This window comes from Fundulus heteroclitus, chromosome 2 (genome assembly GCF_011125445.2).
Source record: "Fundulus heteroclitus isolate FHET01 chromosome 2, MU-UCD_Fhet_4.1, whole genome shotgun sequence".
NCBI classification, from domain to species: domain Eukaryota; kingdom Metazoa; phylum Chordata; class Actinopteri; order Cyprinodontiformes; family Fundulidae; genus Fundulus; species Fundulus heteroclitus.
The window spans coordinates 14,190,874-14,210,289 of NC_046362.1; the positions used below are offsets into that span (position 1 = coordinate 14,190,874).

At 37.8% G+C, this 19,416-nt stretch overlaps 2 protein-coding genes across 2 annotated transcripts; both read left to right on the plus strand.

The window, feature by feature from the left end:
- Positions 1-1,180: 1,180 nt before the first annotated feature.
- rsl24d1 (ribosomal L24 domain containing 1) lies at positions 1,181-5,876 on the plus strand. Its single transcript, XM_012880333.3, has 6 exons — positions 1,181-1,325; positions 4,817-4,930; positions 5,030-5,102; positions 5,206-5,269; positions 5,383-5,468; positions 5,580-5,876. The coding sequence occupies exons 1-6, from the start codon at positions 1,245-1,247 to the stop codon at positions 5,654-5,656; spliced, it is 495 nt and encodes a 164-aa protein (XP_012735787.1). The 5' UTR covers positions 1,181-1,244; the 3' UTR covers positions 5,657-5,876.
- Positions 5,877-8,436: 2,560 nt separating this feature from the next.
- On the plus strand, positions 8,437-13,527 carry arpp19b (cAMP-regulated phosphoprotein 19b). The gene is made up of 3 exons (XM_012880335.3): positions 8,437-8,577; positions 9,012-9,134; positions 12,476-13,527. Exons 1-3 carry the CDS (start codon positions 8,533-8,535, stop codon positions 12,644-12,646), a joined length of 339 nt encoding a protein of 112 aa, XP_012735789.1. The 5' UTR covers positions 8,437-8,532; the 3' UTR covers positions 12,647-13,527.
- The last annotated feature ends 5,889 nt before the right edge of the window (positions 13,528-19,416 follow it).

Consider the following 19,416-nt stretch of genomic DNA (forward strand, 5'->3'; position numbering starts at 1 on the left):
AGAGGAGGATTTAATAATACACAGCTCTCTGATGGAACAACCTATTGACGATGTGGTCTTCAAAATGATTAAAAATCCAGGTGACATTTGCAGTGCATTTTATTGTTTTCTAGCTGATATTTATGGAGATATTGGCATGTTTACACAAGGTAAATAAGCTTTTAGGTTTTCTTAGGAAATATTTAATTGTAAAAGTAGAAATGATAGAGATCAGCTGTTCAAACTATTCTCAGATGCCCATCTTTACCCACTATAATGTAGGTGCATGTTTTTATATTTATTTTTTCTTTAATCATTATTTATACAGGTTGTGTCATTGATATCCAAAATCTAATTTACAAGACAGAATTGTTCTGATAGAACAAAATCAATTAATCAATAAATAATACAGACATTAACATTATAGATGAAACGAAATAATGCATTTTATTACTCAAACACATTAAAAAAATTTGACCTAAAATAAGATCAAGTTTTGTAGGAAGATTCCTCTATTTTTCCTAAAATAAGTTTAAATGGCCCCAGAGAGACCAACGTGGATTTTAATAATGCAAATTGAACTAAACTAAAAATTTCTACACATTTTGCTCATTTCATGTGGTTGACCCAAACAAAAAAAAAATTAGAAGAAGAATGCACTACCCCAAAAGGAATATGGGTTGACCAACACAAGACATTTTAAGAAAATGCATTTAATGCATTTTTAACGCTGTTATTTACTCCAAATTACTTATTTATTACCAAATAAGATTTAAACAATTGCCCGATTATCAAACTAAAAAAATTAATGTTTTCAGAATTTGAAAAACTTCTGGTCTTTTGGTTTCAGTAATGCTGTGTTTGTTTCTTCAAAGCCCCAATAGAAATCGTACTCTATACTTACTGCTTTTGTGATGAACATCAAGTTTCCACCTGAATATTACTTTTAATCCAGAAAATCCCCTAAAATGTACCTTAAAGACTCTTTCATCTCAAACTATCGATTCAAAGTAGGAAAATTTACATCGTTTGTTTAATTGCAGTGTGTAGTTTTTATTTTTTTTTATAATTAAAATGCAACATTTTTGCATTCAAATTCCCAAACACGTCATGACAGATAGTGGTGTTCCGAGTGTAAACCAGCAGGGGGCAGCAGAGTTTGAACAGAGGCGGTGGCTGCTGCCGTTCCGGAACAAGAGGAAGAAGGAAACCACGGTTCGGTCTTGTTTTGTTTAGCTGCTACACGCAGCTCCTTCGGTGCCGCAATGCGCATCGAAAAGTGCTATTTCTGTTCGGGACCAGTTTATCCCGGACATGGAGTCATGTTCGTAAGGAACGACTGCAAGGTATGGTTCCGTTTTCCTGCCCGAACAGTTCGGTTATTGTGGTGAAAGTCAATGTTTTGAGCTGGTGGGGCAGTTAGCCGGATGAGAACGTGCCTCGGTCGCTCACGTGGAAACCAACCCAGCAAAAACGGAAGCGATGTGTATGTTAACCATCAGTCCTTTAGATAAAGATAGGAAAGCTTTAAGGGCGATTCTAAAAGCGGGATCTATAGTTTGTGAATAATATATTAATAATGTAACGTTGTTACGGCTGGAGCTGCGGGCCTCGTTTGTGTTGCGACGGTGTGAGTGCGCCCTCTAGTGTTCGGAGTTGAAACATTATCGGGAATAAAAATAAATACATCGGTGGTTTTAATAGTTTACCGTATATTGATGTTGGTTTTAATACTGTTGTATATTATGTAAATTAAAGCCTTCACAAATTAATAACTATTCTTGGTTGTTATTTCATCGCTTAGTAGTATCGTATGATTAGTTGACATTTGTTATTTTTATAGATGGGTCAGTAATATTTGTAAACATCCGTCCGTCCGTCCGTCCGTTGTCTTCCGCTTATCCGGGGTCGGGTCGCGGGGGTAGCAGCTTCAGTAGGGAGGCCCAGACGTCCCTCTCCCCAGCCACTTGGGCCAGCTCCTCAGGAGGAATCCCAAGGCGTTCCCAGGCCAGCCGGGAGACATAGTCTCTCCAGCGTGTCCTGGGTCTTCCCCTGGGTCTCCTCCCGGTGGGACGTGCCCGGAACACCTCTCCAGGGAGGCGTCCAGGAGGCATCCTGACCAGATGCCCGAGCCACCTCAACTGGCTCCTCTCGACGTGGAGGAGCAGCGGCTCTACTCTGAGTCCTCCCCGGATGACTGAGCTCCTCACCCTATCTCTAAGGGAGAGCCCAGACACACTACGGAGAAAACTCATTTCAGCCGCTTGTATCCGGGATCTCGTTCTTTCGGTCACGACCCAAAGCTCGTGACCATAGATGAGGGTAGGAACGTAGATCGACCGGTAAATCGAGAGCTTCGCCTTTTGGCTCAGCTCTCTCTTCACCACAACGGATCGGTACAGCGCCCGCTTCACAGTAAACATATTCTGGTATATTCATGATTGATTGATTTCTTACATTTTAATGAGTGGCTTTTACTGTATCAGCAATACTTATGGAATGACCATGGTGCTTCTGGAAATGCTGATAGAATTTTGTGTATGTACCCTAATAATTGTAATTTTTTTCTTTAATTTTGTAATTTAAAAGAAAAAAGTCAAATGCAATTTTTCCAATGTATATTTTTTGTTGTTGGTAAAAGTAGTATGCAATTTTACCTGTCATTACATTTTAGATTTTTGTTTAAATTTTGTGCATTTGAACAGACATAGTTTACCAGTGTATGCATTAATAATTTTGAACAATATATATAACGATTTATTATTACTATATAATACAAAAGGGAAAACATGACAATACTGTAATAACATTGTTCATGTATACAAAGTGCTTGCAAACCCAAATTATTCTCCTTTCCTCTAAAACTGAGATAATTATCCGAATTTTTGAACAATTACACACCTGAAAAATAAGCTCTAAATCAGTTATACTTGCGATGAGTTTAGAGAGCAAAAGTTAAGAGTATTACAGTACTCAGTGCTGTGCTGAGGAGAAAAATTGGCCTGGGAGTTACAGACTGGCCCTCTTTCAACTGCTGGGTTGAAATTTTAATGAAAGATATTGGTATATATCAGCAAACAGGCTTAAATCAGAGGCAACCAGACTTTCGTTCAGTTCTTATAGGTATATATCAGTTACAGTGCTCATCTTTAGTATAAATGTTTTACGTGTGTTTCTGCAGGACTTTTTTTTTTTTTTTTGGCTGAACCACCATCCTATCAGGGAAAACCCCGGCAGTCCCAGTCCGTCACTGTATTAACACTGCAGTAAAATCATTTAATTTATTCACGTTGTCCAGCTTTCGCCAGTACAGTGAGAATCACTCTGGACTGTCGCTCATGAACCCAGTGGCCAGGGGAACTAATTGATTAATTTAAAGGAAGCAAACATTAAGCCTGTAGGGCAAGTTTGTTCACCCTTAAATTCACATTTTTGCTGAAGCAGCTTTATTTTTTATCATTTAGTCTTACATCCATAGGATATAGGTTTGCACCCAGATGTTACCAGGTTATCATAGCTTTTTTTTTTGCACATTTTATCTGGCTCAGATTTATTTTCTTAGTGAACCTGGACAGGATTAATGTCTCAATAAATTGATACAGATTGTTGAAATGACCTAATTTGTATGTCACTTTGACCTAAAAAATATACAGTGGTTTTTATACTTTTGAGATTATATATATTTTATTCCTCCTGTCTACGGAGGCCCTGAAAGGCAAGTGAGAAAACTAATTCTAGAGTAAAATATTTCAAAGTAATTTTTTTGTTTTTTCGTTCTGCCCTCAAAGACAAGTGACATTTATTTTTTTTATTTTTGAAAGGCTTGTTTTTTTTTTTTTTTTACTGTTTGTTCTTGTAATACTTTGATGTGCCACTAAAGTGCGCTAAAGTAAAACCACAGACCTTCTGGATCAACTGCAGCTGTCTGATCCACTTTTTAGGTGAAAACAATGTTGCAGTAATCAATTCAACTAAAAATAAACGCATGGATTAGTTTTTCCAGACACTGCAGAGACATCAGTCCTTTAATCCTAAAAATGTTCCTCAGGTGATAGAAAGCCGACCTTATAATTGTCTTTAGATGCTTTTGGAGGTTCAGGTCTGAGTCCATCAAGGATATTTGTAGGACAAATGATAACATTACTGCTCTTTCTTGGGACCAAGACTGTATTTTCCAAATTACCCTAAAACCTGTCAGTAAATGCTTATCATAAATTAGACATCAACAAGGTGACAATTTAAGGAGTCTTGTGAAAAAAGAAGAAGAAAAAAAACAAATATTTGAATCTAGATGTCTTTGTGTTTTTTTTCACTTGCCTTTTAGGGCTCCCGTACTTTACTGATGCTGCAGTATCCTGTTTTTTTTTCTGGACGGCAGCTAATATTTTATCGACACAAGCAGCTTGGATAAGTTTGGCTCCTGCTGATGGTGTTTTCACGCAGAGCAGTTTGCTGGAATCCTCGCTCAATGCTAGCACGTCTCCTCTCTGTTTTGATATTACTCATTTGTTTCATTGCGGTTACAGTTAATTATGTGCAAAGATATCGGCAACAAGTTGTTCCCTGCTTCAAAAACGACTGGTGTGCTTTTAACGTAATGAATGGGTAGCATTTCGGCGGAAATTGGCTGCACAGATTGTGGCTGACGAAGCCACTCAGCAGCGATCTGTTAAGAATCTCCTAATGGGGACCTCGATTCCTGGGATTAGATTTGTGTTTCTTACTGTTTTTACATAAGAGCATCCTGTTTTCATATTTCAATATAAACCCAATTTATTCAGTAAGATCTCATTTTAATCGCCGTCTCTCTCTTTCTCTCTCTTTTAAAAAACAAAAGACATTCAGATTCTGCAAATCAAAATGCCACAAGAACTTCAAGAAGAAGCGTAACCCAAGAAAGACCAGATGGACCAAAGCTTTCAGAAAGGCTGCGGGGAAAGAGTTGACCGTGGTAAGATGCTCATCTGGGTTTGAATTTTTTTTTTGCTGAAATTAAAGATATCTGGTAATCCTGTTCTTCTTTAACATGTTTTGAATTTCCTTTTTTCAGGACAACTCTTTGGAGTTTGAAAAACGCAGAAATATTCCTGTGAAATATAAGAGGGAGCTGTGGGACAAGACCGGTAATGTTTTTAAATGCAGATGTTGACACTTTGAAAAATCAAATTTGTTATTACTGTTACGAGGTCGGGGTAATTACATTCTGCTGTTTTATTACTTCCTCAGTGGAGGCAATGAAAAAGGTGGAGGAAATTAAAGTGAAACGACAGGCAGCATTTATCATGAACAGGTGAGAGGTTGACTCTAAAGCTTTTTGATTCAAATAGTTTTTCTTGTTACAGCTGCAGTTTTTTTCATGCTTCTAAATGTTTTCTTGTGTATATTTTTGTTTCCTCTTTGCAGATTAAAGAAGGGCAAACAGCTGGAGAAAGCGGAGGCCATCAACGAAGTGAAGAAGAATATCCACCTCATCAAAGCTCCACATGCAGGTAAAGCATTAGTTTCTTTTCAGGAAGGAGGGATGCTTTATTTTTATTTTGGTGCACATTTAAAAACCAAACGAGTTTAACTGTGTTTTTACATTTTCATTGTTTTTGCAGGCAAAGCCAAACAGTTGGAAGACAAGATGGTGCAGAGGTTACAAGAAGATGTGGAAATGGGGGATGAAGATAATTAACTTAAAACCCAGGCTTTGGTTTCTTTGCTTAAACCTGGCTGCTGATTGGTCATTTTATTCAGACACAGTAAAGAATCACCAGTGAACCTAATGTTTTTTTTTTTTTCCTTTTTATAAATAAATGGTTATCAGAACTAACTTTAAAGAATTTGTTTGTTTTGCGTTGAAGATTGTCTTGCATCAATATTAAAAGGTTACCACCAATAAATTTAACACAACCGTTTGGGGAATTTGTCCAATTATCTTCCTTATTGTAATGATTTCAGGTTGATTTAGGATTTTACAGATAAACCTCTCGACTTTTGTTTGCAACAAGAACATTTTAGAGTGAAGGCCGTCTCCATCTGTGTGCAGGAGTATTGTTAAACGTAAGCAGATCATGGGAACAGCAGGGGCGTTGCCTTTCACTGAATAAAGAACAAATATACACCAGCTTCGTTGGGGATTAGTTGTTGGGCCTGTTGCCTCACAGCAAGAAAGCCCAAGATTTGAGTCCCTGCTGGGGCCTTTCTGCAGAGTTTGTATGTTCTCCCCTTACATCTTAGGTTAATTGACCTCCATTTCTGTGTAGTTAAGTCTATCTTGCCCTGTGATAGACTGGTGAACCATTCAGGGTGTACCCTGCCTCTAGCCCACTGGAAGAAAGTACCTATCCCCCATTCTCCCACACACCACCTTTGACAACCTACCCCTGAAGCCTTTTTGCCTACCCCCACATGTGTATAAGTGTAATTTTTATCTGGATGGATTGGTCATTTTTGGCCAACTGCATGCATACCAACACCAGCCTGGGCTTGGCTTAGTCTCAACTAAATTAGGAAATACATCTACAGTTAGGCCCAGCGATATTTGGACAGTGAAACACAATCTTCATGATTTGGGCTCTGCATGTCAACACTTTGGATTTGAAATGAAACAACTACAATGTAACTGAAGCGCAGACTTCAAGGTTTAATACAAGGGGTTGAACAAAAAATACATGATTAAACATGTAAGAATTGTAGCTATTTTTTTGATACAAGCGCTCCTCGTTTCAAGGGCTCGAATGTAATTGGACAAATGGACATAACCCTAAGTAAAATGTTAGTTTTTCAATATTTTGTTGAGAATTCTTTGCAGGCAATGACTGCCTGAAGTCTGGAAACCATGGACATCACCAAACGCTGGGTTTCTTCCTTTGTGATGCTTTAACAGGCCTTTACTGCAGCTGTCTTCAGCTGGAGCTTGTTTGTGGGTCTTTCTGCCTTAAGTTTTGTCTTGAGCAAATAAAATGCATGCTCGGTTGGGTTGAGATCTGGTGATTGACTTGGCCATTGCAGAATATTCTACTTCTTTGCTTTAAAAAATCTCTTGGGTTGCTTTTGCAGTATGTTTTGGATCATTGCCCATCTGTACTGTGAAGCGCCGTCCCATCAACTTTGCTGCATTTGGGTGAATCTGAGCAGAAAGTATTAAACTGCTTAATTAATGACAGGTCAATGAGGGAAGAGCCCATGCAGCCTTGTTATTTATTTTGCAGTCTTCTGAGTCAATTGTCCAATTATTTTTGTTCCCTTGAAAAAGAGCTCTAATACATACTACATATTAAAGAGCTCTAATTCCTACCCCTTGCTCCAATTTGAACCTGTATACAGCTGAGAGTCTGCGCTTTAAGTCCATATTGATTATATAATTGTACCCTGATTATGTTTTCATAAACAGAGATAAGATAGACTTTATTGATCTCACAATGGAGAAATTCACTTGCCACATCTGTTCATACAAGAAGGTACAGAGTAGGAAAGGTGCATTCAGTTACATACAGTGGATCTTCATATATACAATGGATCAAAAAGGATACAAAAAAAAAAAGAAATAGGAATGGGCATACGATGTCTTATTTACATACATAGTGATATATATATATATATATATATATATATATATATATATATATATATATATATATATATATATATATACACAGTGGCGGTTCTAGACCAAATTTACCAGGGGGGCCAAGGTGGGGCCAGTGTTTTTTCACAGGGGCACAGAACAAAAAAATTAAAAAAACAATAAATATAATAATATAATATATTAATATAATGTAATAATATTAAGTGAGCCATGTGTGGCTCTGGAACTGCAGGTTCAAGACCCCTGATCTAGCAGTTAAAACTTTGCCCCCATCTCATAAGCTAAACATGAAACATCTTAAGTTTTAAATTCTTTTTAGAGTAAAAATGTATAGGTAAAAAATAATATTAGTCAAAGTGACCAATCAGTTATGGTTTCTTTGCCATCGCAAATAATTATGAGAAGTGTATTATCATGTCTTTAGTACAGGGGCCATAACAGGGGCCAGAACCATTTCTACAGGGGCATGGGCCCCTGTTGGCCCCTGTCTAGAACCGCCCCTGTATATACAGCTGAAATAACAAAACCTGTGTCACTGTCCAAATATTTCTGGGCCTAGTTGTATCTTCAGCTGAAGTTTACTAAAGTATTGCAGAGAGAGAAACAAAAGTCACAAACTCCAGTTCAAAAAATGACAAGTATACATAGTATAAATCTTATCTGTCTTACTGCATTTTAACAACCGACCTATACTTAAAATTCTTATGTTGATCTATCTATCTATCTATCTATCTATCTATCTATCTATCTATCTATCTATCTATCTATCTATCTATCTATCTATCTATCTATCTATCTATCTATCTATCCATCCATCCATCCATCCTGGATCTCTGGCATCGATTAACTGGGTCTGTTGCCGTTGTCTTGGCGCTGCTGCTTCCTGTCATCTTCTAGAACGTCTGTGTGCCGCTCAGTCAGACAGGCAGGACACAGCCGCCGCCGCTTGGAGAACACATCCACGCTCTTATCTGCAGAAGATGACGGAACAGGGTGAAGGAGCGAGGACTTTGGAGGAACAGCAGGTGAAGTTTAACTGTGATCCGTAGCTTAAGGACGGTTAGCGCCGCTCACCAGCCGTTCAGACGGAAACAACGTAGCAGGCGGCAAACAGCGAGCTAGTTAGCAACTAGCTAATTTGGACCAACTTCTCTTTCGTCGCTTACACTCCCAATAAATATTTTCCAGCTTTACTTATTTGTCGCTTATTACGGGGTTGTTATGGGAACCCTTTAACGGGCGTCTTAAGCAGAGTCAGCTTTTATCTCAGGTGATGCTAACTTTTAAACCGGAGCTCTGGGAAGGCATCGGCTAGTCGAGGTGCTGCCTTTCTGCCGTAGACCGCAAGTCCTACCGGGCCATCATGTCTGATCAAATGTGTTGCAGCCGCTTTTTGCAGTTGTTACCTGTAATTTGTTGGGACTGTTGTCACCGACACACTGTGCCCTGACGCTGACAGGAAATGGAGGACAAAGTCATCAGTCCGGAGAAGGCAGAGGAGGCCAAGCTGAAGGCCAGATTTCCCAACATAGGAGCCAAGCCCGGGGGTTCGGACTTCCTCAGGAAAAGACTCCAGAAAGGGGTACGTTTCTGACTCAGACACTGGTGCTTTTCTTGTATACATTACAAACGTCTTAGTATGAATCCCATGTCCTCCATTAGCCCTCAACTCTACATGTCTAATCTTTAGAACAAACCCAATTGCTTATGTGTAGCAGCAGGAGGGCTCAGCAGCAGGGCTTTGATCCCTTAAAACCTTTATTTTTCTACAGTAGGGCACTTGGGCTGAAGCCTATATCCCCTGGTTATCCCCTTATCCATATCCCCTTATCTTTTGGCAGCTAACTCACATAAGAGTAAAAATGTTCCACTGAGAAATCAAGCCCTCCTTCAAGAAGCTGATCCAACATTGGCTATCCCATTTTTTTTTTTTTTTTTTGTAAAACATGTGTGAAATAATGTGTGGATGTGACATGCAGAGAGTACAGAAATATTTTGTCAATGTAAAAACATATTGAGGGAGAACAACAATACAATCCCAAGGCTGCACTGCTTTTAAAGCAAATCTGCTGTCATATACAGGTGCTGGTCATACAATTAGAATATCATGAAAAAGTTTGTATATAATTTACTCAGTAATTCCATTCAAAAAGTGAACCTTTATATATTATGTGCATTCATTACACACAGGCTGATGTTTGTTTCTTTGAATTTTGATAACTAACTAATTCCTAAAACAGAGCGCCACATTTGTTATTTTATGTTGGGCAAAAGAGCAGCAGCTTGCTAACATGGAAGCCAGTAAGAGAAGTGGACCAGAAAAAGAACAAAATACATTATATACCTATCCTGTAGAAGTAAAAATTCACAACAGCTGCAATAACAATTAAAAACAGCACGTTAGATTGATAATGGTAAGATGTTGCACTGATTTGAGCCACAAGGTGTCAGTATTACTTATAGCTTCTTTGAAGCTATAGTTGGTAATCCAGTTCATAAACACTTTTGTTATACTAGGTAAAACGGTTCTTCCATTCTGAAGTTAATCAATACATTATGTATTCACAAAAAGGAAGTGTATTCACGAAAAAATCGTTCTGTGGGAGCTGCAGGCCTGTAAAAACTCTAACCAATCTCTGCCGTTAGGTCCGAAGGGCGTGGATTTGTCAGAGTTTCGTTCCTGCTCTCACCTCCCTCTGTCCCTCAAGTTCCAGGGTTACCTCCTCATCTATCGGTTGTCCCAAATAACAATCATTCTGACGCACTCAGTAACATCAGTGTCCGTGCTCGTTCATTCTGAGTTTCCGTTTGCTGGCTAAGCGTGCGGACCTCTAGTGTTTATGTACCCGGTTAGCTTAGCGGTTAGCCGTTTGTTGTAGCTCTGCTGTTTCCACCGTAAACTTTGAACATTGCTGAGAGTCACAAGAAGCAAACCGTGTTTATGAGAAGGAGAGGAAGGCCTCAGTAGAAAGAAATAAGACCAGAATGTATTTGGGAGATTTTTATTGACGTGATCCTTCTGAAGAGCAGGTAAGACAGTGTTGTGGAAAAATCACAAACTCTAGCTGTAAGTAATATTCTAGTTTTCAAAGTTTGGGGTTTTCATTAGTTGTCAGTTATACTCATCAAAATTGAAAGAAATAAACACTTGAAATATATCATATCAGTCTGTGTGTAATGAACGACTATAATATACAAGTTTCATTTTTTGAATGGAATTACTGAAAAAAAATTAACTTTTTCCATGGTATTCTAATTATATGACCAGCATCTGTATTTGAAATCAATATATAGAGAAATACTATGCTTTTTGCTATCTTTTTCTTTTCACCCAGTTTTCAGGACTGTACGTTCTAATGGTTGTGTTGTTTGAGCAAAATATTTTAAGTTGGAAACATTTTATCTTTCCTGCTTTTTACCACTGGTAAATTATTGTGCTCCTACCTGTTTTTTTCCAAGTGTGCTCTGGAAAAATCAGTTTTTAAGGACCAAGGTAGCCTTCCCCCTACGCCACAGAAACATCTGGTACCAATTCCACTTATTAAACAAGGGATTGAGAACGAGAGCCACGGGAGGAAATGGGATTCAGTCTGGCAAATGGAGGAGTGGAGCTGTGATCGCAATGGCGGGTGCATCAAATCATGGAGGCTGTAGGGTTCCCATATATGGAGCACCAACGTACTCAAAATGAAATAAATTAAACATTAAACTTTTACCGTATTTTTTTTGGACGATAAGGAACACTTTTTTTTCATAGTTTGGCTGATCCTGCGACTTATATATCAAATTTAAATGGTAATTCATCTTGACCAGCATGAATCAAGGAGTAAACAGCGACTTTTCAGACCCCCTGCTCCATCCATTAATTTATTTTAAAAAAGTAACTTCTCGTCTTTTTTTTTTTCTGTTATTGGCGATTTCACGTGAAAGTTCTCCAGTTTCCTGAATGAGCCGTGATTGCCTTTCCACTTCTGCAATCAGTCTCACAGACAGCTGCCTCGTCCTGAAGGCAAACCTCTCTGTGAAGCTTCATACCCGCCAGCAGTTGGAGAATTTGAATAGTTGGAAAATGATGTGGGCTTAAATTAATTTTTTACACGAAAGCGCTCTCATGTCAGTGAGCTGCAGAAAGACCGGGTCTTTCAAAGCATGCAGCCCTGAATTAGGAGCTTCAGGCCTGATTTGAACCTCTGTGCTGGATTGCTTTGGTCTGGAGAAAGAAGCGGCCAATCATAATGCTAACCCCACCCTGTTTCTCTGAGTGATTCTGCTGAAAAGTATCATTATAAAAAGGCCATTAGGAAAAAAAACACAATTATGAAATAAAAGATGACTTTTAAAAACGGCATTTTGTAATTAAAAACTGATTGAATTAAATCACATAAAAATACCTAAAAAAATAATTTATATTCTGAAAAATATTAAAGTAAAATACATTTTTATTATACATATTTTTATAGAATGAAAAATATTTCATCATAATGAGTTGATAACTTTATAAGCATTCAGTTATTTCACAATTTCATTGTCAGTTTAAATATTTATGTTATTTATTCAAATAGACCATTATTTTATAATGTTTTATATATTTATTTCATTTTGAGCACTTTGGTGTTTCATACCCAGCAGGCTTGAAAAGTCTGGGTTTTGTTTTTGTCATCTAGGTCTGAAAAACTATAGAAAAGTACTGTGCTTTAATATTCCATTTCAGCACTATGTAGTTTTAGTATTTGTGAAACCTGCAGATGACACCAGACAACAAATCAAGTTCAGGGTTAATACTTTATTTCAATTCCCAAAATGTGCTTAAAGGTTTTAGAAAAAAAAACAAAATAGTGTCTGTAAAATACACTAGAGGGGTGGTTGATATGCATAGAAGTTTAATCCTTCTCTCTTTTTTTTTTTTTTTTTTTTTTTGTCCAGCAAAAGTATTTTGACTCTGGGGACTACAACATGGCCCAGGCCAAGATGAAGAACAAGCCGCTGCCGTCAGCGCCAGCGGAGAAGACGGAGATCACAGGGGACCACATTCCGACCCCCCAGGACCTGCCTCAGAGAAAGACCTCCATCGTGGCCAGCAAGCTAGCCGTTTGATGCCTTTTATGTTCACTCATTACCATTCCATCGCTCATGATCTATCTACCTGCTCTTTTTAGTCATCGTTCCCCCCCCCCCCCCCCCCCCAATGTGTGTATTGTCTTAGCACTATTTACATAAATTAGCCAAATAAACAGTTACCAAACTGTCATAAGTCCAAAAATGTAACAAAAATGTTGAAGACCTTAAGCGAGTACTTACTGTCTGCTCGGCAAACAAAAATTGTAATCTAATCAGGATTTAGCTTTGAGGTTTGCATTGAAAGGATAACATGCTTCCATGTATTAACAGTCAGTTTGTGCAGAGGTAGTGTTTACATGATTGCGTAGGAATCTAGTGAGATCTGGCTATTTATAATTAAGATTAACAGCACTATGAATGGAGAAAGGTGGTTCTGCATAGAGGTTTGTGAGAAATGGGCTTGTAATTTAGAGATCTGCTCCTAAACTTAACCAATTTAAATAGTGACCTATTCAGGCTTTATTATTCCTTTTTTTTCTTTAAGTCATATGTACCTTTCTGGTTCTGTGTGTCTCTTTTATTCTGCACTTTTTAAGTGCTGCTCACTAGCTTGTATTCATTTGCGTCAAACTCCTGTTAATAATACCGTTAACGACATGCTGCTGGTCTCCACCTCATACTGACCTCTGAAATATGGCCTTAAAGTAATGAACAGTCGTTCCTCTTGAGCAATATTTGCTCCCTCCGTGAGAATCTTGCCTGACGCGTCTTTCTGCTGTTTGACTGGATTCACTTTGGATGACAAGGAAAGAAATTCCCAGCTCATGTCTGGAGCGTGCATGTATGTTTACTGTGCAGATATGCTGTGCCATTTGGTTTTTGTAAATAAAATAGTTTTGCATAATATCTTACATTCACTTTGAGTTTTGGACTTATTTTAGCTGAATTGTTGCTGTGTAACAAAGATTGGAAGGGTTGCAACACTTTTGTACAACAATAGTACATTTTTTGAGTATCTACATATTTTTCAGTGCTTTGTGAACCAATAAAATGGGTTGATTTGGTTGCAGATTTCCACGCAGTGATGCTGCACGGATGGACAATGGGTGCAGAATGTGCATACATACTTATATGTATAGTATATGCAAATTCTCAAGTAGAACCGCAATATTATTATTATTCAGAAATGTGTGTGTGCATACACACGCTGTGTATGTATTGTATAGATATACATGTACACTTGAGTGTATTTTGCAAATATTTTTCTAGTGTAGAAACAAACTCTGGAGTGCTTAAATTGGTTCATTAATTTAGCTCTATTGTAAATCTATGTCAGATTTAAAGGCTAATGGACAGACACAGCATAAAAGTATATGGCATTGACATTTTAAAAGTCTTAAGCCCTCCCTGAACATGAGAAAATCATCATTGTTCGATGCTGTAGCGCACATATTCCCCAGTTACTGGAGGAGTTACCAATATGGCAGCTGGTGGCTCCACAGCGACGTGTACTACCGACGGCCAATCAGCAATCCACTGAATAAATAGAGATCAGTGGTTCAATTAGGCAGCCAAGGCTATAATCTGCTTCCTGAAAGAAAAGAAAACGGAGCCCCCTTGTGGACTGGAAGGGGTCATTACACGTGTGTTAGTGCAGGTATTAAAGGTGCACACCTTTAAACCATTATCTTATAGGTGCTGGTGTATAGTATCCCTAAAGCACCACTAAGTAATTTTCAAGTGGTGCTGCTCCCTACAGGACCTTTTCAAAATAGCACTGCCCTTGGCATGCCCAGAACCCCACAGCTACAGCGCACTATCACTCAAAGCAGCTGGAAGATGTATATAAGGACTAAATGTCTGAAGATATGGGTAGTATTGTATGTTAATATGTAATGTAAATAGTGTAAAAGTGTTTCTATGATCACCTTTGAGTAGCACAGCAAGGGGTGCAGTGGTGGTTCCAGAATAAACGTACCACACTGCAAAAATGGATCTGAAAATAAGTAAAATGTTCTTAAAGTTAGTCTATTTATTCTTGATTTGGGCAGGTAAATAAGATTATTTGCCAATGGAGTGAGTATTTTGACCCCTAAAATAAGATAAGACATCCTGCACTTGAAATAAGATGATGAAGATGAATTGTTCCTGTTTTAAGTGCAAAAATCTTATTCCATTGGCAAATCATCTTATTTACCTGCTCAAATCAAGGATAAATACACTCATTTTAAGAACATTTTACTTGTTTCTAGTTCCGGTTTTGCAGTGCAGGGGTGGCAGGGTGTGGCCAATTTTATTTTATTTTTTTTTCATGGGGGCACAGAAAGAAAATAATTAAACCAGTAAAAACTGGGTAAAATGTAATCATCTGATATGTTAGTTGAGCCAAAGAGCCAAATAGCCAATTGTGTCTCTAGAACTGCAAGTTGCAGACTCCTGAAAACTGTTATGCTATCTCACTACGGCTTAAGATAGAAGTGAAACACATTAATTTTAAAATTATTATAATAAAATATGAAGGTAAAAAAAATAAACGAGACCAACCAGATATGATTTCTGATCCAGCACATGTAAGAAATTGATTCAGTGTTATGTCTTCAGTACAGTGGCCCTGACCAGTTCTACAGGGGCACTGGCCCCCGTTGGCCCCTGTCTAGAACCGCCCATGGAGGGGTATGTGTCTGAAATATAAAAATAAAACGGCAGCAGAGCCCGAGTACTGGGGGTACTATACCACTGTAAACATTTTCTGATGGTGATAGAGAGGGAGGCGGGCTGGCTGGTACCACATCACTCAATGCACCAACGTGGGGTAGTTCTTACTGTTCGGACTGATCCCAGGGCAGCCGCAGGTGAGAGTTCAGCGTAAAGAGCTGAAGAGAAACTCCAGGAATCATGAACGTGTCCAGGCAACTTTCAGCCCTGAGGCGCCATCTCTGGATTTCACAGTGGCGTGTGGACCACAAGCTTTATACTGCCATGCCTTTGATGCACTACACTGGATGCATTTTTTTTTTTTACTCTAAAAACGTTTGAAGTTCGGGACAAAGAAAAACATAAATCAGGTTGGCAAAATCTTATCTTTTTTATTTCTACTATTTTCTGTCTGCCTACCGGGCAACCAGAAAATAACATCTTTGCGCACAAGAACTCACATCTAAGAGAGAAAACACACATGGACAGGGAGCACAAAGAAATAATTTAGAAAAGTAAAAAAGGGGGGGGGGGGCAGGAGGAAGAAAGAAACTTAAGTTACCTGCTCTTTTACATCACAGTAAATAAAGATACATGGCCACCCTAATTAAAAAAAAAAAAAAAAAAAAAAAAAATATATATATATATATATATATATATATATATATATATAGAGAGAGAGAGAGAGAGAGAGAGAGAGAGAGAGAGAGAGAGAGAGATAGATATATATGTAAATCTTAAAGTGATTTTGACAAATCATTGTCAAATCATTGCCATTCTAACATTGTTAGAATGGCTTGGGTTATCCTGAGCTACCTCTGTAGTTATGCTGCTTTAGGCTTAAGCTGCTGTAGGACATCAAGATCTATTCCTCTCCCTCTGCTGAATTCTCCTACTTTTCTCCAATTTGCATTGTTTGCTGTTGTTTACAACTTTTAACTTTATGTTCATTCTTTGTTTTTTCTCTTCATAGTAGGTACACCGGTACTGACGTCCTGTTGGCTGTGACACCAACCAGGGGAGCAGATCATCTGACATTACCTTCTAACATTGTGTCTCTACTCTGCCTTCACACTGAGCCTGGTTCTGCTGGAGGTTTTCCTTCCTGTTAAAGGGGAGTTTTCCTTTCCACTGTTGCTTCATGCATGCTTAGTATGAGGGATTGCTTCAAAGCCATCAACAATGCAGAGGACTGTCCACTGTGGTTCTATGTTCTTTCAGGAGAAGTGAAAGCTGCTTGGAGAGACTTCATGCAATCTACTGGGTTTTGTTAGATATGACACTTTTTCACCAATCTGTCTGGAGGATTTGATTAAATTTGACTTTGTAAAGATGACGTGTTGTGGCACTATATAAATAAAATTGTATTGAACTGACTTGAAAGTTGCAATATATTCCACCCAATAAACAAACTGTTTTTATGTTCCCTGTATCTCTTTTATGTAATATTTTGATTGCTTGTTTTGCAAAAGAAAAAAAAGGTTCAAAGCTAGTCACACAAGTGTTACTCAAAAACCTTTGTACATTAAATTAAATGTGAAAGAATAAAAAGAAAGAAAGAAAGCATTTCAACTGAAAGCATTTCATACTTGGCTATGAAAACGTAAAGATGTCTTTTGACTTTGAGACCCAGACCCGGATTTTTTTTCTGCCCTGGCCACTAGTTATGTGCATTCTCACTGTGGGTTATGAAGCAGTTTTGTTTATATCAATTATGTCCAATGATGCTGAAGGGACCCTTCCTGCACCTGCATCAGTTTCTGTTTCAGTGACCTGGAGCATCACTGCCCATGGCAACAACAGAAAACGCAGTTAAAAGCACTAAAATCCGACCCATAGAGATTAACCTCAGGTTGATGGTTTCATTGTGGGTATTAAAGCTAAGGAAAGTCCTTTCAAGCTAGGTAGCAATACCTAGAAGAGTTTTAAATAAACTGCAACAATCAAGTTGTCTTGCTGAGTGAAAGTCCAAAACTCCACTGAAAGGTTGCGTTTGCACCAAACTTTGAACAAACCTCATTAACTTCGGGTTCACAGTATGTCTGTAGCAGGACTGAACAGAGCCAAGGAAAAAGATATCTAACCTACTGTTGTAGAGCCATAACTTTTGATAATTTCACAGAGCTTACATTCTGAAACTGCATTTAAATGATTCTGAAATAAGAAGGAATCTGTAAAATGTGCAGATTTTTAATAGCAGCAGCAGTAGCTGCTGCATGCCTTTTTTCTTTTAAATGTAAAATTGGTTAATGACAAGCAATTCTGTTTTATTTATTTTAATACGTATCTCTAAAACATAACCAGTGCAAAACTTTCTAACGTAACCTTTTTAAGTCTCTAAAAATAACTTCAATGAGAGAATTTGGTCTGGTCTTCACTGTATGGAAAAAAGAGGGGGAGTCAGTACTTCATTTATTTAATTGAAATAAAACTCCAAATAAGGGTTTTTGGATCTTATTAATGTATTTAAATGTAAAAGACGACAAACACTGGAATTCATCATGAGCAAACTTGGTTTGAATGTCATGTTTGAAAATAGAGTACCAAATACTCATGTTGTGCAATTTATGCTTGATAGGAAATAGGAATTCTCCAAAAGATTAAAATCAAAATTTATTTGAGTGTAGTGTGGGGAAATGTTCAACCTGTGGGTAATTTTTAGGCTCCTTCTGCAACAAAGTTTCACATTTGGTTCAGTGTAGAACCAGGGTACCAAAGGTAAATAAAAAGATGTTCATGTGTTAAAGTGCCCCAGGCAAACTTCAGACCCAAATCCAACTGAGAATCTGTGGCATGCCTAAATAAAATAATAATATTGATACTACTACTACTACTAATAATAAAAACAATAATAATGACACTAAAGACTCTAGGAAGGCCTGTGCATACTTTTCACAATAAAACTACATCAATAATTAACTTAAAGTTATTCCTGTTGACTCAAGGAATTGTCCTGTTTGCCATGAGTATCTATGAGCCTGCTAATGTTTGATGCTGACATTATCTATGCCCACGTTAGGCAAGACAAGTAACATATGGAACCTCGTATTTTTGTTACAAGGTAAATAAGCATCACCTGCCAAACTAATAATATTCTAATATAATATTTTCTAATAATATTCTGATTTATTCCACGATGAGAGTGGTTTCTGGAAAAGGTTCATGTGGCGTACTGTGATTTTGATAACAGGAAATGTTGTGTTTGAGTTATGCAACTTTTGGCAGTCCTTGCTTTCCATACTTTAGAACAGGGGTGTCAAACATACGGCCCGCGGGCCGAATCCGGCCCGCCGAACAATTTAGTCCGGCCCTGTGGCTAAATGCATTATCATTATTAAAAAAAAACAAAAAAAAACAAAACTTGTCTTATTGCCAAAAAGAGCTCATCAGATTTGACTTTCAAAAGTGGAGCAGAACTGCTTTTGCCATAGTGCTCCGCTTGATTTATGAATGTGAATAGTTTTATTATGATTCACGTGGGGAATATCTCAAATGATATGGACACTACAATGGGAAAGTAGGAGAGGAAAGGAAGAACAAGAAGAAGAAAAACAAAAGGTGAAAGAAAGAGGAGATAAGAGGAAGAGAATGATGAAACAATTATTGAAAAAAACATGTACTTCATTTAATTGAAAGTATGCAGTTCCTATATTGTCCTTGAGGGGCGCTGTGCTTTAATTAGCAGATTAAGCTTCAGGTGTGGAAAAAATTAAATCACTTCTTAATTTTTATCTGTTTGATGTATTTTGTCATGTAGGACAGTGTTTTTAAGTTCCAAAAAATGTGAATAAATGTTTTTCAACATTGTATAATCACTGTGATCAGTTCTTATGCATAATGCACAAGTAAATGTTTAACTGAGTAAAAGTATTGTTGAAATTGCACATACTTTTCTTAAAAACGCCGAGGTTATTCATAATATATTGTGTAAAAGTGAAATTAATTTAATATAAAAATCAACAACAAGTCCACATTTATTAGTTCTATTTAATCTTGCAATGACACCCCGGCTTTAGAATAACTTTAACCCAGCAGTTCCTTTCACCGCTAGGGGGCGCGATTGACACGTGCTGTGAACCTGTGTCGGGGCATGCGCAGCAGAGTGACAGCTG